The 25,141-nt window shown below is 41.1% G+C and overlaps 1 protein-coding gene across 1 annotated transcript in view; it reads right to left on the bottom strand.

Annotated features, from left to right (window-relative positions):
- Nucleotides 1–1,068: 1,068 nt before the first annotated feature.
- The window catches only part of PRKCH (protein kinase C eta), a 205,183-nt gene continuing 181,110 nt past the window's right edge, over nucleotides 1,069–25,141 (bottom strand). Inside the window, exons 12-15 of the mRNA XM_011386242.2 lie at nucleotides 23,853–23,991; nucleotides 22,995–23,183; nucleotides 3,810–3,953; nucleotides 1,069–2,352 (exon numbers count right to left, since the gene is read on the bottom strand). Of these exons, the coding sequence (XP_011384544.1) occupies nucleotides 2,206–2,352; nucleotides 3,810–3,953; nucleotides 22,995–23,183; nucleotides 23,853–23,991 (619 nt within the window). The 3' untranslated portion in view covers nucleotides 1,069–2,205. The remainder of the gene's footprint in view (nucleotides 2,353–3,809; nucleotides 3,954–22,994; nucleotides 23,184–23,852; nucleotides 23,992–25,141) is intronic.

Raw genomic sequence — 25,141 nt, forward strand, 5'->3', positions numbered from 1 at the left:
GGAAAGCTGCTGGGTGATTACAGACTCATCAGAGAGGAGTGTGGGTCCTTTGCAGGGCTGTGATAATGGATTTTGTGAACGAACACAGAAGGAATGCTTTATTCATGGTTCTTTACCACTGTGGGATAAACCATACCAAGTAGCTAACTGCCCCACAGAGCAGAAGACCCTGAGCTACAAAATAGCAATGAAGCCCCCAAAATCCCAAGATGAGAATGATTCCTTCCTTTCTTGAAGTCTGTTGGATTAGAAGTTCAAAGATTTGATCTGTCATAGACTGGATTCACTCCTTACCAAGTCTGAAAGCTTTTGGCAACCAATAACTCAACTTCTCTGAGCCTCTCTACTCATTTGTGAAATGTGCCATGGTATTCACATTAGAGATAGTGGTAAAATTACCAGCTTCACTTCCCAAGAGTATTGTAAAGATCTCGTGAAATGATGTAGGCGAGAGTGCCTATGAAAGGCTAAATGCTAAACAAACATAAAAGGGGGGCTCCTAACTACTCCAGTCGTTCAAAAGTCATTTTTCACCTTGGAATGCAAGAAAGAACTCCCAGCAGAAACTGTCACTACTAGCCAGACACCCCTTGTTGCTCTGTAATGCCCCATCCCTTTTGTAGTTAGAGGGAGGCCATGTTCTCGTCAATCAAATGTGAGCGAGGTGATGTGTCTCCCTCAGAGGCAGGCAGCGAGCACCTCCCCCATCTCTCCTTTGCTCTGACAACCATGGAAGCTGCATTTCCCAGATGGCATCATTACAAGATGGAAGAGGGCCGTGGAACTTGCATTATATGTGAATGAGAAATAAACATTCTGTCTAGTCACCGAGAGTTCAAGGGTTAGTCTGTTGCAGCGGTCCTTACCCCGATTCAGCACAAAGTTTTGGTCGGTCAGTAAGAGACAGACCATGTTCATTTAAGGCATACACAGAAAGTTATTCCAACCTTTCCTCTCCGGAATTTGCTTTAAAAGTTCTATCCATTCTGCTCAAAGCTATTAATTGGATATGTGGTCTCCTAGAGGGGATGGGACAAATCCTTCTAGACAAAAAAAAATTTCCTTTTGCTACAAAATGCATTTATTTCCAGCCAGATAAAATTCTCCAACTGCATATATGGTTACATAGTATAAGGTCCTTCTTTGATAAATGTGCTGTTTACAAGAGCCATTTCTAATTATTAAAATGCATACCAAACAAACATCTTCGCCTCTTAAAATATAATTTAAATAAACTGCTAACGTAAAAGCCATAAGTCTGGTCATAGACGTGAGTGGCGTGCGATTCTTCACTGAGGAGTCCAGGGCAATATGGACACGTTGCCTCACGATGAGATTCCACGAGTCAGCAGGCAGGCAAGCAAGCACCTCTAGCTTACCTGCTGATTGTGTGGATAGTTGCTGTTGCGGCAGTGAGCCTTCTGTGAAAAAAGAGTTATGTGCAGACAAAGTATGACATATGCAACGTAGAGAGGCATTTCACAGAATGCAAACACCAGGTAAATTAATGGACTGTAGAATGAAAGCTTGGTGAGCGCAGATCTGTTTACCCTACTGGGTACTGTGGCACCATCTTGATGGGCACGCAAATAAATATCTATAAAGGTAAGGATAAGAGAATAAGCTGGAATGTTGTCTTGGTGTCCAACATCTGTTTTCAAGATTGGGCTTTAAGTTATGATTTTTTTGCATACCAGTTTTTGTTTCTTCAGAGTAAATCATTTTATTTGGAAAGCCATCCATTTCCTTACCTTTAGATTCTTCATTAGCCTTTAGCGACTTCTTGCGGACTTCCAGTATTAGGGGCTCACTGGCTTAAAGAGAGGTCCATACAAAGTCTTGATTTGTCTCTTGAAATAAAAAGCCTGTTTGGCTCAGAATTTCTAAGATCTAGTTTATTCTTCACACTTCTCTCATTTTGGTTCCTGTTAATATCCCAAGCTCGAACTAGCCACCAGACTCATAGGTTGAACAATATATTTCTTCATGAAATCTCATTTCAGCATCAACTATTTCCAGTGCCACGGCTCACTCGGGACTTGAAACAGTTGATGTCTTGAACTTCCGTCCTTCAGAGTTCTCCACTTGCTCCCTGACGGTAATGTTGTTCTAAGGCTGATGCTGTGGGGTTCTCTGCAGAGGAAATTCCTGGAAAATCTGTGTCCTCTTGTGATTCTCATATCATCTCTCTCATTCCCCATAAAGCTAAGGTTGCAATTCTGGAGACACGAAGGAAAAGTTTCTAAACTCATCCTGGTTAATCATAGGAAGATGTCCCTCATCAATTGGAGTTAAAACTGGCTCTTCTTTTATGAAGTCAGGGTCGAAATTACTGACATCTTCTCGAGATTTCTGTCAAAAAGAAAACAAGGGTCAAATTTATGCACTTGAAACTTACTCATCTTCCATGGGACTTGGCCCATTCCAATGAGTTCAGAGAACTCTGCTACTCAGTAGCATTATTTACAGTTATAACAATTATGATTAAACAGCATTTTATAGTAATTCTGCATTGTGTATTATTATGGCATTTGGTAACCACCAATTCACTAAGCTCATGAAAATCTTGCTGAGCAAGGCCAGCCTTAGGCTGGGAGGCTAAGAAATTAATTTGGTCACCTGAATCAGCTGGCTCACTCACCCTTTGCTCTCCATTTCACCAGGGCGCCACTTCTCAACTGGCCTTAATGAGATGCACATAAGCTCATATTTGTCAACAGAGGTTGAGTAAGTTCACGCTTGCTCCGCCTATTGTTTTGTGCACAGGTCTATGTTACTGAAGAGATTTTTCTCTCGAAAGATTTCTTGGAAATGCTGAGCTTAGGGAACAACTACCTCTCATTTTATTCACCAATCAGATTTAATATGGCCAGCTGGCAAAGCTTTTGCTCATTCCAGAGGAGCCGGCAGGGGGATGCCCATTAAAGGTGGTGGCTTTGCCTCTGGGTGCTTGGTGTCCAACCAGCAGGCTATTCCAGATTAAGCTTGTGTGTTTGGAAATGGTGGTATTTTACATTTTCATAAACTAGTGCTGGAAAGATCATTTCTACTACTGTTAGACCTCTCATTTCTCTTACCTGAGTCAATGATACTTCTCTCTCCACCTTTGGAGCACTCCTCATCCCCCCAACTCTTGATCTACTGCTAGCTCAGCATCTCTGCCTTCCTGTTGTGGATCTCCTGACCCACCTCTTAGTCTGAGGGGTAAGAAGGAGCTTACCCCTCAGACTAAGAGGTGGGCCACCCTCAGGAAGGCTACCCCACTCAGCTGCTTAGCTTGGGGAGACATCCTTTGTGCTCCTAGTATTTCTCCAGTCAAAAGGGACCTGGCCTGAGCTCTGCACTGCAGTCACTGTTACAGACTCAGGCTCTCCAAGCCAAGGAGCCAGGCTTAGTGAAGTGAGTAGCATTCTCCATTGTCTGTACTTCCTTAGGTGCTTGGGAAAGGTGCCCTCACTGAGGAGTATAAGGACACTGGCTTAGGAAGGGTGAATTTCTCAATCAGCCAAACTGTTTTAGAGAACCTGGAAAGTTTCAGGCTTTTTAGGCACCAGGAAATTTTATCTTAAGTTAAGGGACAATGAGGCTAGGGCAAGCAAGAAGTGAAAACTTTGTGAGAAGTAACCGGGGCACACAGAGAAGTAATCTGGGTCTTAGGCAAGAAGTCTGGCCTCCTCCAGGTAAAGGTCCCCTGCCAAGTGTTAGGTTGACCTTCTGGTTATTCCATAGGGAACCATCCAGCCATTCAATAGACTTTGGAACACTATAACATTTTAAGAAAGTCTAGTATGATGGTCTCAGACACTTACGATTCTGGGTCTGAACGGTGGTTCTAGCTGGCGGTGGTTCAGCTGGGCCCAGTCTATTTCCTTAAAGAAGGGATGTCTCAAGATGGCATGCTCACCGCCCTGAGTCAGGCTACCCAAGCGCATGGTGGGGTTCTTGGTCATGAACTGAGAGATGGAGGGAGAAAGAGTCAATCATTCAATCACATACAACAAGTATGTCACAAGATGGTAGGCATCAGTTCTGGAAGAGGAGTTTGTGTGAGGCTTTCCGGCTGATCTTGCCTAACTAGCTGAATTTTCCATCAAGGGCAGCCAATGTGAATCATCCCTTAAAGTTGCAACTGCTTATGTGTATTTATGGCCTTCCCCACTTCCATTTCAGACGTGGCCACTAAAAAAAGCTGAAGAGTCCAGTTTTCTGTAAATATCATGTATTTTTCTTTCCTCTTTGAAGAAAAGGAACTCTTTATAAAATAGTGTGCCTTTCTCCAACCCTGCAGTTGTAGAGAGCCCACATCTTATGAATGGGGCTACTTTTAGGAACAGCTGTGCCATTTTTCTGAGAGACCTGACTAGCTGGCCAGGATTCCCACTCTCTGACAAGACCACAGAGAGAAGAGTGGGAGTCATTATTTTGAAGATCTGTGCGAAGAAGCCGCAAGGATGAAAAACAAAGTTCTGTGTTCTGGCTCTAGGATAAACAAAGTTGGCCACTTGTCTTTATGCAACAAAGAAATCATAGTTTTAGTGAAAAGATTTTTTTCTTCAAGATGTTCCCTTCTCCCCTGCCCTTCCATTTTTGAAATGTTTAATGACTGAGAATCTTGCTGCATAGGCTAAAAACCAAAATGAGCACTGCCACACATTCAAGCAATGTGTGTATATAAATCTCCCATATTTCTATCAATCGGGAAACTTCCTTGGGTCTGAGCCCTTATCAAGATGTTTCGGACTAAATCTACTTTCACAAAATGGCCACTAAATATGTTCTGATCACGTTCCGACCAAAGACTAGTACAGGATAATTCACTTTCCATGGCCAGAATGTGATTTTCGATTTCAAAGACACTTAAAACTAATTTAATTTCCCATTTTAAAAAGAAAATTGCCTTGGATAATAAGTTTTGTTTTCGTTTTTAAATTTAAATTGAATTACCTTTAAACACATTTACGACAACTTATGACAGTCTCCGAGTACCCCTTTCCAAGTTTGATTTATGACCACAGGACAAAAGTAATGCTGTGTTCAGAGAAATTTCTTTAGAGTAGAATTTCCAGAGTAAACCTTGTAGAAGGTGCAGACGTGAAAAGGTAGTGTTAGAGGTGGCCGTCCCTGCCATGCCAGGTGTCCAAAGCTGCAAAGCCTCCAGTGTTGCTTCACACGAAAATGATCATGTGGAAAGAGGAGGCCTCAAAAGTACCTAAGCACATCTGACCACATAAAATGCTAAAAAATCTTCAAAAGGGAGCCAATAAAATATGAAGACACCGATGGGGTTTAATAGCTTCTCCTCTCTCCTAGTGACAAGGAATGCAAGGCCACAGGTGGTGCTGGCCTGGGAGTGGGACCTGAAAGTAAAAGGACCTTTCAGAGCTCCACAGCTCCATCCAGAGCAGTTAGCACTCCAGGCTTGTCCAGTGGTCAATGTGGATTTAGGAAATACATATCTCAAATAACTCAGTTCTGTAAGAACTAGGAGGTCATTCTATTCGGACTCTACCTGGATAAGGCTGTGCAACTTAGAAAAGAAGAGGAAATACATTCACAAAAGAAATGAGTAGATTCTTTCAGGAAAGTTGGTGAAATGTAATCTCTGGTGGAATAACAGCATCTATTCCAAGAGCTAATTAACAAAAAACAATGCTGCAAAAAACCTCAGGATACAAGGGTGGCAGAACAGACCTAGAAGGCTCGTGTGAAATTCTCAGGCCTGCCAATGATACTAGCAGAGGATAGCTTGTGAATGTGTGGGTACAACTTGTTCTTCTGGGCAAGAGGAATAATGCACTGCTCTCGATGCCAGAGTGGCAGAAGTGCTGGTGTCCGAGAGACTTTGCCCATTCCTCCCTACCCTGGCACTGAAGCTAAGCTTCCAAGGAGCACTATGGAACGGCATTGCCTGAGAAAAAGTAGACCAAATCACGCTGTCCCTCCTCTAAAAACTGTATCCTTGAGCATGGAGAGAGGCAGAATAACTCTTTTACTAGCTTGATACTTTTGAATAACAAAGCACTTTTGTTTTGACTCTTAATATCTTTTCTTGAGCCCTTTAGATACAGCCATCTTCCATTTAAAGTTTAATGCAATTTAATTTACAAAGGTTTACATGTGTCTACTGTATGCACAGAAGTGCACTAGGCCTCGTGTAGATACATAGATGACAAGGACAGTGTCTCCCCATTAAGTTGATCAAGAGAACGGGGAAGAGGCAAGCAGACTTAATCTGTAATACACAGCTGGATGAAATGATGAGACATAGCACAGTACTGTAGGAACTTTGAAGAGGGGCTGGGCAAATAGCATTGGGAGCTGGTGGTAACGGCCTCATGGAAGAGGTGGCATCGGATGAGAGATGAGGCAGATGAATACAATGCATTCAGGCATGAATGAGGAAGACAGCTGTGCCTAATCCAGCCAACACAAATGCACGAATGCATGTAAGCACCTAGTATGTTGGTGGAGGAGCAGGTAACATGGCGTGGCTGGCACTTGGGGGTGGTTGAGGAACTGGGGGACAGCCAGTAGGACCCATGAAAAGTGTACGAAGAGGTGAGCGACAAGAGCTGCCCTGTGATGACTCTTGCGCAGTGTGATGAATAAATCTCGAATGGAGAGGTCAGAGATTGGTGGTAGGTGGACAATTAGGAGGCTGAGACAAAAGCTGAGAAAACATGCCAAGTTCAGAAATCGGGAGAGTTCCTGGTTAGTGAGAAGGAAAAGTTAAAAGCAAGTCCTGCAAGGTTTAGGGAAGAACCAACAAAATCCACCCTGCTAGGAGCTGGGTGAAAGGGTAAGGAGGGAGTGCAAGGTCACAGGGGACACTGGCTGACAGAGCGGTGGTGTTGAATAGCAAACAGGTAACAAAAGAGGAGCAACAGATTACTGTGGGTAGTAGTACTATTAGCATTAATAAAAGTAGTTGCACTAGTAATAGTATTTTTGTCAGGGGAATGAAACAAAAACATCTAGCATTTCTCGAGACCTGTGCAGATCTGGGAAGTTGATGAGCTCAGCTCTGCATGAGGTACGCAGACATCCACATGGATGTCTGGGGTGCAGGCCAGAGTTAGAGATCTAACTCTGAGATGTCGACATTTGTTGAGGGAGCAAGAGTTAAACCAGGGAGGGTGTGCAAGATTGTGGAGAAGGAGAGAGAGTATAAAACTGAGTCCAGCCCCAGGCCTCAGACATTTTACTTGACCCATATAGTGTGTTTTAAAATCATTTTAATTATTTGCCAAACATTGAAAAACCAGGAAACATTAAAATCGAGTTCTCAAATTTCTCTTGGAAAATGGAGTATTCTGGAACACTAGACCTGAATTTCTTCTTCATAAAAATGGCCTGGAGTTGAGCAGTGGCTGCCTCTTTAGATGGGGCCCACGAGCCCTGGTCAGCCACATGCCCCACCACTCTCTATTGCCTCATAGCTGGCTGGCTTCACTCACTGACTTTGCGTGGCTCCTGAGCCCTGACACAGGGTGAGAAGAAAGCCACGTGGCAGCAAGAGGGGCTCGTGAAGAAGACAGAGGAGAATGAATACCATGAAACAGAAACCAGAATGGACCATTCTGAGAAGGGGTAGCCCTGTCATGACTACCTCCCTGCAGAGATGCAGAGATGAGAAATTCAGGGACAATTTAACATTAGTCCCAGACCTGAACTCTTTCACAGTACACAGGAGGGGCTTGCCACCCTAGGCCAGGCACAGGACTCTTCCTAAACACAGCGTTCTTGCTGCTGTGAGGGGTAATGGCAGCATCCTTTTGCAGAAAACTTCTCTATTTGATTATGTCCCTAATGGGACCCAAATGCCAAACGAGTTAACAACAATGCTGTTTGAGCGATCATTTGTCCATGTTTAAGGTCATACTTCAAATGTGCCTTACCTCAACTGACCTTCCTGACTGTGGTCCAAACAAGAAAGTCAGCCAAGGAAGAAAATAAAGTGACTTCATGAAAAATTCTGGACACATTTACTAAAGGAGGCAGAATGTTTTCTAGGGTTAATAAAAGCACTTTATAGGCTGCAAAGAGTGAGGAGGCCAGGGTGGAAAGTCTGATTCTCTCCCAAATTTAAGTCTCAACTTGACTGGAGAACATGGGAAGGAGGGGGATCAAGAATGCATGGACTCATTTCTCATTCCCCTTCCTTCTGTGGCCCTCACTAAAGCAGAATTTAGAGGACACTGGAGGAATCAGAGGCACACCAGCCCTGAGAATAAGGAACTTAGCAATTCTTTTAAGGCTGCAGAGAAGGTAACTGCAGGAAAGTAGCCACATGTCCTCCTGAAGGAAGTTCTATGGTGAAATGTAAAGAGATTTAGGCCACGTTTATACAAGAATGTCCTAGGAAGCCTCCAGTTCCGCTATCTGTGTGTGTATACCAGTTCTGCTGCTGATGAGCTATGTGTCCTTGGGCAAATTCCTTAACTACTCTGGGACTCGAGTCTGAATAGGACTCCTAGTGCCGCCTCCATCTAAGCCCAAATCTCTCTTCATCAAGTCGCTATGACAAGTAAATGAGATACTCAATGTAAAATGCCTGTCACAAAAGAAGCCCTCGAGAAATGTTCATATCAGTAAGCATCTTGTTAAGCCACTTATAGGTTCTAACGTAAAGGTAGGAGTATAGACTGAAAGCCTCTGAGAGACTAAAATCTGAGGTCGCCTTGGCCTAAGGCTCATCTTACTCTCCCTGCTCCTTCACTTTGCAGCCAGGAAGAGAATAAGTCCTGTTTTTGCTTCCACAGTCCCAGGCTCCACCAGTGGGGTGGTAGTGATGGTCTCTGGAAAATAATTTTTTTTGAGAGCAAGTATTTCTAAAGCCAAGTTTGAAATAAGAATATAAATAATACTCAGGTTTTAATGTACAGTTATATCTGCTTTAATGACAGAAGGGACATACTGAATGCAGGATGAAGGTTGCAATGGAGTAATTTCTTTGTAAACTGGTGGGTGTCAAGGTACAGCAGTCTCATGTCTTGTGGGCTCTGCTACACATGGGCAGGCTTTGGTTTTGAGTTGTTGGATGTTCCACAGGACAGTCAACTCTGTAATAATGTATCCTGAGATAACAGGATCCAAATGTACTTTGAAACTCATTAAAATGTAGGCAATGGCTGAAGTGTTTTTTCCTCTTTCAAAATCTGTCTGATTTCAGAGGAAGAGGACTAGCTATGTAAATAGAGCAATTAGTCTAATAAGATTTTCTTCCAAGAGGGAGAACACACTGTATTTTCTACCTAATAGCTGGATTTGGCTGTTGGGCAAACAAAATGACCTTCTCCTTTCATTCAATTTCAGATAAAAGAGCAGAGAGTTAGCAGTTAATGCTGGCAAGCCAGAAGGGAAGGAAACTGTGCCACAGGACATTCCCATCAATATTCCTGGGAGACGCTCTGAAACGAGAACAAGACATTGTATGGCTCTACAAGGAAAAAGAACAGAAAAAGCACAGGGCGCAGAATAGAGTATGGTTCCTGGCTGTGATAGCCAACCTCGGCATAGGCGTACAATATGGGGCTGACAACATGCAAGCTTGTGTGTGCAGGTTGCAGCCACGTGTCTGTCTTTTGCCATTGTCACAGATAGTCTGACCTAGTTATGAAGACCAGTCACCAACTTTCTCATTTCACACCCCCTCATGCCAGGGGTGGTGGTGAGTCACAGATTCAGGAATGACCTGTGCTAGCAGCACTATCCAGTCTAGAGCAGTCATGAGAGGGACAAGGGTGGGCAGGTAAGTTAGCTGATGGGATAGCACGGGACATGCTGTGAGACCAGGGTTCTGAGTTGGCGTTGATAAGTTACTTTGCCATAGAAGAACGCAGAGACAGATATTTAAATCTAAGAAGAGGCTGATGACAACCAGCTAGGGGTAGGACGGAGCCTGGTGGAGAGGGGAGGGGAAAGGATACATAATGGATCTTTTTAATAGCTTTGAGAAAACAAACTGTAATCTTCCCAAGTACCGGTTATTATACAGAATGGTGTTGCTATGGAATACTGGAGGAGGCAAGAGAAGGAGAATTGCTCTAGCTTGTTCGGAGTGGGTCTGAGAGGAATGCACTGGGCAGGGTTGACACAGGTAATCTGCATGCCTATGGCAACAGATCATCCTGCCATTCTCACTGCACACAGGTATCCAGATCCAGACTGGTCTGGGCAGGGGGCAGCGGTAGGAGCGGAAAAAAGAATGGCGCAGTTTTTATTAGTTTTTCAATTATAGTTGCCATACAACATTAGTTTCAGATATACCCATCTGACAACATACATAGTTATTACAATATTATTGACTATATTCCTTATGCTGTACTTTACATCCCCGTGACTGTTTTTTATAACTAGCAATTTGTACATCTTAATCCCTTCACTCCTTGCACTCATGCCCCCAACTAACCTCCCATCTGGCAACCATCAATTCGTTCTCTGTATCTATGAGTTCTTGTTTTGTTTGTTTTTTACATTTCGCATATAAGTTATCATATAGTATTTGTCTGACTTATTTCACTCAGCATAATACCCTTTAGGTCCATCCATCTTGTCACAAAAGGCAAGATTTCATTTATTTTTATGGCTAAGTAATATTCCATTGTATATATGTATCACAATTTCTTTACCTATTTGTCTATCAATAGACACATGAGTTGCTTCCATATCTTGGCTATTGTAAATAATGCTGCGATGAACATAGGGGTGCATATGTCTTTTCAAATTGGTATTTTGGGTTTCTTCCGATAAAGACCCAGAAATGGAACTGCTGGGTTACCTAGTAGGTCTATTTTTAAGTTTTTGAGGAACCTTCATACTGTTTTCCATAGTGACTGCACCAATTTGCAATCCCACCAACAAAGCACAAGTGTTCCCTTTTCTCTACATCCTTGCCAACACTTGTTTGTTGATTTATTGATGACAGCTATTTTGACAGGTGTGAGGTGATATCTTGTGGTTTTATTTTGCATTTCCCTGATGATTAGTGATGTTAAGCATCTTTTCATATAATTATTGGCCATTTGTATGTCCTTTGGGGAGAAATGTCTATTCAGGGCCTCTACCCATTTCTTCTTTTTTTTTGTGTGTGTGTTAAGTTTGTATGAGTTCTTTATATATTTTAGATATTGATCCCTTATTGGAAATATCATTGGCAAATATCTTCTCCCACATAGTAATCGTCTTTTCATTTTGTGGACGGTTTCTTTCGCTGTGCAAAAACTTTTTACTCGATGTAGTCCCATTTGTTTTTCTTTTGTTTCCCTTGCCTGAGAAGACATATCAAACAAAAATATTGCCAAGAGTGATATCTAAGAGTTTACTGCCTATGTTTTTGTCTAGGAGTTTTACAGTTTCAACTGTTACATTCGATTCTTTAATACATTTCGAGTTCATTCTTGTATATGGTGTAAGAAAGTGTTCTATTTTTTTTTTTTTTTACATGCATGGGTCCAGTTTTCCATTTATTGAACAGACTGTTTTTACCCCATTGTAGAGTCTTGCCTCCTTTTTCATAGATGAATTGACCATATAGGTGTGGATTTACTTTTGGGTTCTCTGTTCTGTTCCATTAATCTATGTGTCTGTTTTTATTCAAGCACCATGCTATTTTCATTACTATAGCCTTGTAGTATAGTTTTATATCAGGTAGTGTGATAACTCCATGTTTGCTCTTCTTTCTCAAGATTGCTTTATCTGGGGTCTTTTGTGGATCCATGTAAATTTTATTCTAGTTCTGTAAACACATGCCATTGGTATTTCGACTGATAGGGATTGCACTGAATCTGTAGATTGCTTTGGGTAGTATGGACATTTTAACAATGTTAATTCTTAACTTTGAGCACGGTATATGCTTCCATTTATTTGTATCTTCTTCAATTTCTTTCTTCAATGTCTTAGTTTTCTTAGTACAGGTCTTTTACCTTCTTGGTTAAATTTATTCCTAGATATTTTATTCTTTTTGATACAATTGTAAATGGGACGGTTTTTAAAAATTTTCTCTTTCTGTTATTGGTGTATAAAAATGCATCCAATTTCTGATTATTATTAATTTTGTATTTTGTTTACTAAATTCATTTATTCTAATAGCTTTTTTTGTGGAATCTTTAGGGTTCTCTCTACATATAGTATCAAGTCATCTGCAAATAATAAGTTTTACTTCTTCCTGATTGTTGTGGCTAGGACTTCCAATACTATGTTGAATAAAAGTGGTCAAAGGAGACATCCTTGTCTTGTTCTTGATTTTAAAGAAAAAGCTTTCAACTTTTTATTATTGAGTATGATGTTAGCTGTGGGTCTGCTGTATATGGTTTTTATTGTGTTGAGGTATGTTCCCTCTATTCCCACTTTATTATATGTGGATTTGAATTTTCTCAAATGCTTTTTCTTCATATATTAAAATGATCACATGATTTCCATTCTTAATTTTCTTTGTGGTATATCACGTTAATTGATTTGTGCATATTGAACCAAGCTTGCATCCTAGGAATACATCCCATTTGATCATGGTGTATCATCTTTTTAATGTATTGCTGAATTTGGTTTGCTAATATTTTGTTGAGGATTTTTGCATCTATGTTAATCAGGGATATTGGCCAATAATTATCTTTTTGTAGTGTCTTTGGTTTTCGTACTAGAGTAATGCTGGCCTTGTAAAAAGAGGTTGGGAACTTTCCTTCCTCTTTAATTTTTGCAGATAGTTTGAGAAAGATAGGTATAATTCTTCTTTGAATGTTTTGTAAAATTCACCTGTGAAACCATCTAGTCCAGGACTTTTAAGAGAGTTTTTGATTACTGATGCAATTTCATTAGTAGCTATTAGTCTGTTCAGATTTTCTATTTCTTCCTGATATAGTCTTGGAAGATTCCATGTTTCTACGAATTTATCCATTTCTTCCAGGTTGTTCAATTTGTTGGCATATAATTGTTTGTAGTATTTACTTCTTCCCTTTCATTTCCAATTTTATTTGGGCCCTTTTTTCTCTATGAGCCTGACTAAAGGTTTATTAATTTTTTCTCTTCAAAGAAATAGCTCTTGGTTTCATTGTTCTTTTCTATTGATTTTTTAGACTCTTATTTCCACTCTGATCTTTAATATTTCCTTCTACTTACTTTGGGCTTATTTTTTTCTTTTTCTAGTACCAAAGGTGCTAGGGTTAGACTGCAAATTTTCATGAGGTAGGCCTGTATTGCTATAGATTTCTTGGGGTTGTTTTCATTTGTCTCGTGGTATCTTTTGATTTCTTTCTTGATGTCATTGTTAACCCATTCATTGTTTAGTAGCATGTTATTTAGTCTTCACATGTTTGTATTTTTGTTTTCTAAGTATCAATTGAATCCATCTGGTCTACTGCGTCATTTAAGGCCACTGTTTCCTTGTTGATTTTGTTTGGATGATCTAGCTAGCCATTGATGTCAATGGGGTGTTAAAGTACCCTACTATTACTGTTTTATCGAGTTCTCCCTTTACTGTCAATATTTGCTTTACATATTTAGATGCTCCTATATTATGTGCATAGATGTTTATGAGAGGTATATCCTTTTGTTGGATTGATCTATTTATCATTACTAAATGCCCTTGTCTCTTTTTACAGCCCTTGTTTCAAAGTCTATTTGTCTGATATAAGTATTGCTACCCTGACTTTTCATTTGTTACCATTTGCATGAAATATCTTTTTTCATCCCTTTCAATCTGTATATGCCTTTCGATCTGAAGTAGGTCTCTTAATTTTCTTTGTGGTATATCACATTAATTGATTTGTGCATATTGAACCAAGTTTGCATCCTAGGAATACATCCCATTTGATCATGGTGTATCATCTTTTTAATGTATTGCTGAATTTGGTTTGCTAATATTTTGTTGAGGATTTTTGCATCTATGTTAATCAGGGATATTGGCCAATAATTATCTTTTTGTAGTGTCTTTGGTTTTCGTACTAGAGTAATGCTGGCCTTGTAAAAAGAGGTTGGGAACTTTCCTTCCTCTTTAATTTTTGCAGATAGTTTGAGAAAGATAGGTATAATTCTTCTTTGAATGTTTTGTAAAATTCACCTGTGAAACCATCTAGTCCAGGACTTTTAAGAGAGTTTTTGATTACTGATGCAATTTCATTAGTAGCTATTAGTCTGTTCAGATTTTCTATTTCTTCCTGATATAGTCTTGGAAGATTCCATGTTTCTACGAATTTATCCATTTCTTCCAGGTTGTTCAATTTGTTGGCATATAATTGTTTGTAGTATTTACTTCTTCCCTTTCATTTCCAATTTTATTTGGGCCCTTTTTTCTCTATGAGCCTGACTAAAGGTTTATTAATTTTTTCTCTTCAAAGAAATAGCTCTTGGTTTCATTGTTCTTTTCTATTGATTTTTTAGACTCTTATTTCCACTCTGATCTTTAATATTTCCTTCTACTTACTTTGGGCTTATTTTTTTCTTTTTCTAGTACCAAAGGTGCTAGGGTTAGACTGCAAATTTTCATGAGGTAGGCCTGTATTGCTATAGATTTCTTGGGGTTGTTTTCATTTGTCTCGTGGTATCTTTTGATTTCTTTCTTGATGTCATTGTTAACCCATTCATTGTTTAGTAGCATGTTATTTAGTCTTCACATGTTTGTATTTTTGTTTTCTAAGTATCAATTGAATCCATCTGGTCTACTGCGTCATTTAAGGCCACTGTTTCCTTGTTGATTTTGTTTGGATGATCTAGCTAGCCATTGATGTCAATGGGGTGTTAAAGTACCCTACTATTACTGTTTTATCGAGTTCTCCCTTTACTGTCAATATTTGCTTTACATATTTAGATGCTCCTATATTATGTGCATAGATGTTTATGAGAGGTATATCCTTTTGTTGGATTGATCTATTTATCATTACTAAATGCCCTTGTCTCTTTTTACAGCCCTTGTTTCAAAGTCTATTTGTCTGATATAAGTATTGCTACCCTGACTTTTCATTTGTTACCATTTGCATGAAATATCTTTTTTCATCCCTTTCAATCTGTATATGCCTTTCGATCTGAAGTAGGTCTCTTAATTTTCTTTGTGGTATATCACATTAATTGATTTGTGCATATTGAACCAAGTTTGCATCCTAGGAATACATCCCATTTGATCATGGTGTATCATCTTTTTAATGTATTGCTGAATTTGGTTTGCTAATATTTTGTTGAGGATTTTTGCACCTATGTTAATCAGGGATATTGGCCAATAATTATCTTTTTGTAGTGTCTTTGGCTTTCGTACTAGAGTAATGCTGGCCCTTGCTCTCTTGCTCTCTTCTCCGTCTGGTAACCCTATGATGCAAATCTTGGTGCACTTGATGTTGTCTCAGAGGTCCCTTAAATTACACTCATTTATCAAGTCTTTTCCTTCTTGCAGTTCCAATTCAGTGTTTTCAGCTACCTTGTCTTCCAGATCACTGAATTGATCCTTTGTTGCATTTTATCAGCCGTTGATTCCTTCTAATGTATTCTTCATTTCTGAATGGTTCTTTTTTATGGTTTCTCTTTATTGCGGTTCATACTAAGTTCATGCCCTCTTCCCCTGAGTTCACTGAGCGTCCTTATAACCAGTGTTTTGAACACTGTCTGGTAGATTGCTTGTCTCCATTTCATTTTGTTCTTTTCTGAAGTTTTTTTTATAGTGTTCTTTCATTTGGGACATGTTTCTTTGTCTCATCTTGGTAGGGTGGCCTTATGTAGGTGTCCTATGAGGCCATGGGCACAGTTTTCCTTTTCACCTGAGTTGGGTACTCCAGGGGTGTTCCTTGCATGGGCCCTCCTGCTGTAGTTGAGCCTCGATTGTTGTTGGCATGTTAATGGTGAGATTGACCCTCAGACTGGGTGGCTGTGAGGGCTCTTCATGACTACAGTGGATAAGCTGTTGTGTGGAGGCTGACCCAATGGACTGGGAGTCTCCTTAGTGGGGCTCTGGTGCCAGCCAAGGTGTGCTGTTGTGGAGATGGTTGGGTGGTGCTCTGGTGTGGTCTGAAGCTGGTCACCAGGTGTGTTGGTTCTGGAGCCTCTTAGGAGGAACTCCAGTGCGGGCCAAGGTCAACAACTATTTGTGCCTGGCTCAGGACAGCTACAAAGTGAACTGAAGTTGGCTCCTACTTGTGCTGGCCTTGGAGGTGCTTAGGAGAAGCTACGCTGCAAACCAAGGCCGGCTGCCACTAGGGCTGGGCTTAGGGCCCTTTAGTGGGCACCATGATGTGAGCTAAGGCCAACCACCACTTGTACTGGGCTTGTGGCCACTTAGTTGAAGCTACATTCCAAGCCAACACTGGCTACAACTTATGCCAGGTTTGAGGCTACCTGATAGGAGTTATACTGCAAGTTGATACTGGTTTCCACTTGTGCCAGGCTTGGGACTGCTAAGAAAGAAGTACAGGGCCTGTTGAGGCTTGTTTGAAGTTTGTGGACCTTTGGGAGATTTAGGAAAGTCCGAGGCAGGTTGCTTGGCATGGGAGCTGAGTGGAGTCTCAGGGAAGCAGCGGGGTGAATGATATTCACCATTCGGGAGCAAAGGCACTTGCCAGTGCTTTTATCCCTAGAGAGAGCTGCCTTGAAGCTAGTTAATTCAGTTCCTCCCCATATATCCCTGGACTTTTTGATTCGCTGCCCCAGTGCTGGAGCTCAGAGTGAGAAAATTCATGAGAGTCCTTGTGCAGGCTCCTCAGGAGGAATGCCTGGGACTTTGGCAGCCCTCTGTCTCACTCGGACACAATCCCCACTAGTTTTCCCAGCCAGATATTATGGGGACTCCTCTTCCCAGCTCTGGTGCCCTGGGATAGGGAATCTGGTCTGGGGCTGGCTCCCCTTGCTCCTCAGTGGGGACCTCTGCTGCCAACATATCCTTCCCAATCCTTAATTGCCACACTGTGGGTGTGGGACCTGTCTGTTCCGCGTCTCCACATCTTTTACCAGTCTCGTCGTGGCTTCTTTATATCTTTAGTTATAGGAATTCTGTTCAGTTAGTCTTCAGGTCATTCTCAGTGATGGTTGTTGTATAATTTAGTTGTAATTTTGATGTGGTTGTGGGAGGAGGTGAGTACAGCATTTGCCTACTCCACCATCTTGACCAGAAGTCTGGTACCAAACCATCCCTCTTGTTAAAGGATTTTATAGGAACTTTCTTTTGAGTTCTCTTCATGTCAATGTTTGAAAAATCAGCTCTAATGATCCAGAGTTGCATCCACTGCATTACTCTACTCCCAGCTTTTCCTCCGCTTCTTCGGCCTCCTCCTGGCCTACCACCTTGGCTGGTCCCTTGAGCATTCCAACCTCTACCAACAAAGGAGAAGGAGATAGGACCAAACTCCATACTGCCCTGATCACCTGCCTGGTTACAGATGTGGGACATATGGCTAAAAGAAGATCCTGGAATTGTTCCCTCATTGTGCCCAGAGGTAAACAGGACTCCTGCAGACATTGCACAGATGATGAAATCTAGTAGGTGTGATGACAGAAAAACCCACATGCGCACACACACTTTAATTTCTATAAACTTAGGAACAAAACTATAATCTCCTTCTGATGCTAAGTTTATGTGCCTCCCGAACTGACAAAGGTGACTCAGGAAAATGCACCAAACTCCTTTCACCACTTATTTAACCTGGCCACCTGTGTGAGCTCAAAGGAAAGGGCGTTGATTTCATCTGAGTTACTACTGAGCCTCGTGATCTCCACAGGAGATGATTTAGCACAAAGAAACACTCACCTCAGAGGCCATCACCTTCCAAACCTCTGTGGACTTGCGAGGACCTCAAGTCTTTCTAGGGCTAGATGTGTGTAAAACTCAGTGCAATCACAGAAGCTCTCAGTAAACTATTTTCTTCTGTCATGATTATTTGTACTTTGGAATGATTTAGTGCCAGTTTAGGAAACTCAGTAGCCAATAGAAAACATGTATTCTAAAATCAAATTTAAAAAAACATGATTTTTTTAAGGTCAGCAATTTGGAAAGCCTACATTTGTTCTTTGCATAAGTGTGTGTATCTTCATATATCCTTTCTGTGTTAATTTCTGTGAATGTTGTAAGCTTTTATAATCTATTCTAAGAGAGGGTGGGACTATTTTAGAGCATGCACATGTAACACATACATTTAAATGGAAGATGAGAGACAAAAGGGCAAGCAAGAAAAAGTCTTCTCATTACACTTTTTTGAGTACATACTATGGTTAATTTTAGTTATAAGGATGACTGGTTAATAATTTAGGAATTCAAGTAGAAATCCTGGGCTGAAACTTGTTTGTGCTCCAACTCCTCCTCTCACAGACTGTGTTCCATAAGGAGTGTTCTCACAAGCAAGTATCTGCCCTGCATCCATGTCTGTGTGTATGAATGTCCAAATATTTCATAAAGAACTCAAAAGTCTACGATCTTGGAGGTGTTGGTAAAGATGATGATAAAGGCCAGAGTAGGAAAGTAACATTTGGTTAGGAGTCACGTTGGGTAAGATGTTGGTGCCCATCCTATTCAATCACTCACTTTCTGTGAAATGCTGGTCAAGAATTTAGGGGACTCGTTGACACTGTTACACTATACAAAGCCCTGAGGCATTTAACATCTATAACTCTAGTATGTTACTATAAATGGGTATCTAAATAGTTCCTACGAATATGGAATAATAATACTTTCTATTTAAAAAAGTAAAAAGGAATTCAGAAAGCATTTCCTTTTGAAGGAACAAAAAGGACACTAATTCCAAGAATAGCCGTGACATTATGTTCGTAAGAAAAGATCGTCAGGAAGTAGGGATAACCCGCCGCGCTGTGGTGGTGCTGAGAGCAGATATGAAGGGGTGGCTTGGCGATCTTGGCCCTTCCTGCTTCTATGCTGGGAAAAACAGGCCCAGCAGAGAAAAATTATGCAGAGTAGCAGCTTGGGACAGAATACATCAGTGAGGGCTCTCTCTTTCTGTCCCTTCATTTAAAATCCTCCTTTGAGGTACACTTAGGTACTCAACTTGGGGGCCAATGAACACTTCTTGAAAATGGAGACTGTTCATGGATGCTAAAGAATGAACAGGCTGAAACCATTGATTAATTTTGTCTGTAATATTAAAGTGACCAAGACGATATAGACTCTCAGTCTAGGACCTTGAGATGCTAATGGGGAATCAAAAGATGTAGCGAGATCCTGGCTCACATCATTTTCTGCTCTTTGTATATTTGTATTAAATCATCTCTTCATTTTTTTCTACACAATTTAGAACATGTGTATGTATACATATTTACACACACTTTGAACTTATATATTCATGTTTTTAAATTACGATTAGAGAAATTTTTTTAAATGTAAGTATGTACCCATCACCCAGCCTTGAAAGTTACAGACACATGCCCAGTCTTGGAAAAAATCCCAGATATTTCATCTGCAAATATTTCAGTCTGTTTGATCCACAATATCTCTATATGATATCCAGAATGATATCTTTTAAATATGAAAAAATGATTTGTTATTGATGCTTACTTGAAATCCTTCAATGACTTGTCTTGGCACTTCAGATAAAGGTTAAACGCCTTTACGCGGCCTCATCTCCTATTACCCCACACTACCACAGTTACTCAAATGGACTTCTTTCTCAAGATCTTTGCATACTTGTAAGTCAAACTTCTCTGCAGCCTTTGAGATCAGCTTAAATGCCATCAAGGGAGGATGGCCTAGATTAGTCTGTTACATATTCTCAAAGCACCTTAGATTTTTTTCTTATACAAATAAACTACATATATACTTACAATTTGATAACTTCTTTAACATTTATCTCCCCACCCCAACTGTAAATTCCAAGAGGGCATAGATGTCTGTCCTTGCTCATCTCTGCACCCCCAGCCCCTTGCGTAGCACCTGAACATTGCAGACCTGTGGCTGCTATGCAATAAGTCTGTTAAACAGAAAGATCAATATCTACTTGGCTATTTATATTCCACATAAGTCTTTGGCTTAGAGAGCTCTGGAAAAAAACAAATATAATTCTCTACAGAATAACATAGCATCGTGGACGATTAAGCACTTAATAATCTTGATGATATTGGTGAATTAATTGTTCAAGGAGAGGATGAAGATCATGACACCTCTCAGTGTTTTGTGAAATTACTACTCATAACTTAATACTAGTACCTTATTCCTGTATAGTGCAGGCCACTTTGAAAATGCTTTCATGTGCACTACCTTACTTGAAGTGGGTATTGCAGGTGTTATCACTGCCTTACAAAGATAAAGACTAAAAAAGTCATGGCATAAGCAGAACGAGAACTCTCAACTCAAACTAATGTGTGCTCTTTCCATTCCACCATGTGAAGCCAGTTCACCTTTCTGGGCCTCAGCTTCATCAACCAGGGATATGAACAAAATGTTTTAAGGATCTGTCATCTCTGCAAATCTTTGTGTTTCTAATAGCCATCAAGCTCTATTAAATTAAGGGTAAAGATAAGTGATTACAACCCAAATCTTAGCAAGCTGACCTCCTGATAGTATTTCAGACTCTACAAGGCACCACCCAATGGGGTCAGCATTAGAAACTCTTGAAGTCACCAAGCTCCCAGAATCATAGGTGGTCACAGAACCCTGGGGGAAAAAAAGCCTGAAGTCTATATTTTTAAAGAAAAGCTATCTCCTTTACCTTGATTTGGAATTGTACAACAAAACGAATGGTTGTTCAGAATCCTTAAGAATATCTCAACTGACCTAACCCCCAGCACACATACATTCTGCAAGCCCTCAGTTATCTGGCCTAGGACCATTTGTTCTGACCTAGCTAGCACTACTTAAAAGTTACCGCATGTGTCAGTTTCTGGGTAAATCACGTTGTAAAACCACTGGCCTATTTCACCACGAGTAAAACTAGGAGATACACAGCACATTTAGATGTTTACACAACCTGAAGTCATTCCTTCCTAACCTTTTCATGGCATCCTCTGCCATTACCACCCCTTCAACACTGGGGTGCCCCAGGTCCCATCCTCTGTCCTCCTCTTCACCCTCTCCCCTAGTCAATATCTGCTCCTATGTTCTCACTACCATGCCATAGTGATCATCTCCAACCTCTCTCCTGAGTTCCAGATCCACGTGATCAACTACAGGGTATATACCACTGTCTTCCACACCCCTCAAAGTTCACATGGTCCTAAACTCATCTTTTATTGCCTCCATATAACACTCCAACAGCACAGAACTAGTAACTGCAGTTCTTTGAACATGTACACTACTTCCTGCCTCTGAGGCTGTGTACAAGTTATTTCCTCTGCCTAGAATACTCTTTGCCTCCCTGTCAACCCTATTGAATCCTTATTTGTTCAATATCCAGCTTAAATGCCACTTTCTCTGTCTCGTCCTTATGTCGTCTTCCCTGTCCTTGCCTCCAGAGAGAGTTCTGATCACTTCTCCTTGGCAGCAAGCTAAGTATTTGTGTACATGCTCTCATTCCTACTAGACTGAGCTGCTTAAGAAGCCAAGTCTTTTCATCTTTGCATTCTCAGCACAAGCCAAGCAAAAGGAAGTCACCTGACAAGTAGTTGCCAAATTGAATTGAATTCTAATTTACTAATACATTAGTTTCTTTTTCCAGGGTCACAGACTCAGGTCAATAGAATAATTATTTCTGGAATTAGGGCATTATTCAAGTATACAGTCTTTAACACTATAACAGTATCATAAACATTATTAAAAGTTCAATAGGTGACAGATTCATGCTATGAAGGTAAGATCACGGCATCCTAGTAGCTTCCTCCAGTGGCTACTGTGTCTGGTACAATAGGAAATAATCACATCAGGGAGTAATCTGGGTGCTACAAATATGGGGCTCTAAGGTTAAAAGACACTTATTAATGGGAAGTAGAAGAAAAATGGGGGATGGCTAGATGTGATCTAGCTCAGAACCCTGAACTGGGAGGCAGGAAAGTCTGGATTCTGACCCCAGATTTTTGTTTTGTTTTGTTTTTAGTTGCTAAAGGACAAATGTATGATTCCACTTATATGAGGTACCTACAGTAGCCAAATTCATAGAGACAAAAAGCAAAATGGTGATTGCTGGGGATGGGGGAGTTTATCGGGTATGGGGTTTCAGTTCTGAAAGATGAAAAAAGTCCTGGAACTAGATGGTGGTGGTGGTACAATCATGTGAATGTACTTAATGTACATTTAAAAACCATTAAGATGGTAAATTTTATGCCAGGCCTGGAGTTCCCGTATGAGGAAATGCAGCTGCTCCACAGCCCTCTTACGAAACTCCCAGTACCATTAACACCTTTCAGAAATGAACCACCTCTCTGAAGAACTGACTTTGTATTCATCTTTACTCCCCCATGCATGTAATAGATGAGAATATGTGATATTCAAACTCAGCTAATGTGGTTACAGAACTGACCCAAATTACATGTGCTTTCTTATTTTCAACATAAAGCCCTCAAATTCATGTTGCTTCCTCACATCAAAATAAAGTTTCCAGCACAGTGCCATAAATGCATGCAAAAAACAAAACAAAAAATCTTTCTCAACTTATGTTACCTCACTGCACCTGAAACTTGGGCTCAGCACCTGGCTGGCATAAGGGCGACATGGAAGCAAAAGAGATCTGCAGAGGTTTGGAAACTCTTCTTTCTCATCTCCCCACATGAGGGATAGGCCCTTCGTCCTGCTCCTTGGACATTGCCGACAGAAACAATAGCGCAACACACTGGAGTGGCATCCGTGTGACCCAACGCCCTGGAGTGCCCTGACAGTGGAACATCACTTCACTATACTAAAGCCACAAGTGCTAGAAATACTTGATAGTTGGCAAGCAACACTATCAACTACTATCACAGCTGGCTGGAAAATAAACAGCCTGAGAGAACTTTGGTTCTTTGATTCTACAGATTAAAACACATCTTTCAGTTAAAGCTGGTAGCTTACTGGTGGGAGATATTAAAAAAAAAAAAACAAAAAACACATGAGAGGCACATACAGCAAGCTGGTCTGCAGTAGGTTGAAAGCTGGCCAGGGAAGCCAAACTTACAGATTTCAGGATCCCTGTGGCATCTTCATGGAGCCATGTAGGGTAGACGACTTCATCGTTCAATATGGCCTCAAAGAGGTCATCTTCGTTCTCTGCCTCGAAGGGCGCGTGACCACAGAGCATCTCATAGAGCAACACGCCCATTGCCCACCAATCTACTGCAGGTCCATAGAGCATTTCCTGGAGGATCTGTGCAAAGAGGGATAGGTGAGAAGCGCTTCGTGTATCTGATTAACAAACGAGTCCTTAATGATTAGGGAAAATGATGGATTAAGACTATCAAAGTAAAAAAAAAAAAAAAGTTTCCAGTGCTGGCATGTGTGTTTCATTCTATCTCTAGAGAATGGCCTGTTTTCCCTGTGGTCAACTCAGAGGCCTTCTCATCCAGGGGATCAAACATTTATGGCCTGCTTACGCCATGGTATATGGCATGTGTAGATCAAAACAGAAAGGGTTTTGAAACTACATCTATGTAAAAGAAGAGGAGATTGGGCTCACTCACATGTATGGGAAAGATTCAAGAGCTTTTCTTTACTTCTGCTAAATGGGGCTGGGATCAAAACACTGAGTAGAGACAAGGAAGAAAATAAACAGCTGTGAGTGGAGCACATTTTGTCCTCATTCAAATTTGAAGCCTAAAGCAACTGCAAAGTTTACAAAAAAATTTTTTTGACTTTTAGAAAAACTGAGGACATTTTCGGCCATCATTCAGCCAATGAGCCATAAAGGAGTCTGGAGGTGTCAGCTTTCAACGCCGCCGCCCACAAAGCCACAGCACACAAAGGCAGCCTGTGGCATTTCTGATCCGGGTTACTTCAGAGCACAGATTTCCAGAGGAGCTCGAGCAGCTGCACTCACCTCTGGAGCAATATAGTCCGGTGTGCCACAGAAAGTCGCCGTGGTGACTCCATTACAGATCCCCTCTTTGCACATTCCGAAGTCTGCCAGTTTACAGTGACCCTCGTGGTCCAACAGTACATTGTCCAGTTTCAGGTCTCTGAAAGAAACAAGTTGCAGCATGTGGTAGGGAAGCCAGGCCCCAAAGCATCCACCTGAACCAGCTGGCTCATGAGATGGGTGATCGGACCACAGAGTGTTCATGCACACACACTTCAAAAAGAACAAACTTCTTTGAATTTTCTAGATAAAAAATTTAGATCAAATCTCAAAATTTGCCTCATGATTCCTAGATGCTGGCTCCTTATGAATGGGCTAACCACATATAAAAGTAGGCTGTCTTTTAGAAACTGAGGGCAGAATGTGACACTTCCAGGCTTCCCACTTACCTTGTACCCATAAGATATCCACCATCCTCCACTCTGGTATTTATCTCTGCCCACTAGAGTTCACTTAGTGACCATTCATGGAGCAAGTGACCATGGGACTGTGATAAGCATCAGGAGTACAGATCTTTATCCCTAAGAATCCACGGCATAATGAGGAGTTCAATATTTGCTAAACTATATGCCCATAAAGGAGGGATCAGGTTGATCTGGTTTACTACCGTACCTAGCATAACGCACTCAATAAGTACTTGTTCAACATACATATAGATGTATGCATGTGTGTGTATATACGTGAGAGTGCGGGAGAAGGAGAGGAAGAGAGACTGAGAGAACCAACTGTTATACAACACAAGTGGTATGATGGAAGCATGAACCAAGTACTGCAGGTAAAACACACGAGGGAACAATTAATTCCTTCCAGTGAGAGAGAGTGTGACAGCTCCAAATTAGCAGTAGAAATTGGGCTGGGTCTTAAAGCATGAGTCAGAGTCTACCAGACAGACAGGGAAGGAGTGTAAGAAAGTCAGCATGGGCAGATGGATGGGGCTGGGGCAGGGAGGCGAGCACCGAGTTGTGATGTGCCAGTGGGCTCAGGAGCCCCGTGTGATGTAGTGAGGCTGGAGAGATAGCAAGGGAATGCTGGAGCCATCAAATGTCAGGAAAGTTAGGTCCAAATTATGAAGAGCCTTGAATGCCACGCTAAGGAATTTTGATATTTAAATATTAGGCCAAAGGGATCCACTGAAGCTCTCTGATTAAGTAATGGGTTCCCAGCTGAACAGAAAAGATCAATTCGAGGCAGCTGAAACAGTTCAGGGAAGAGATGTTAAGACCTGAACCAGGACAGTGACAAAGGAAATG

The sequence above is a fragment of the Pteropus vampyrus genome, unplaced genomic scaffold, assembly GCF_000151845.1.
Source record: "Pteropus vampyrus isolate Shadow unplaced genomic scaffold, Pvam_2.0 Scaffold15, whole genome shotgun sequence".
NCBI classification, from domain to species: Eukaryota; Metazoa; Chordata; class Mammalia; order Chiroptera; family Pteropodidae; genus Pteropus; species Pteropus vampyrus.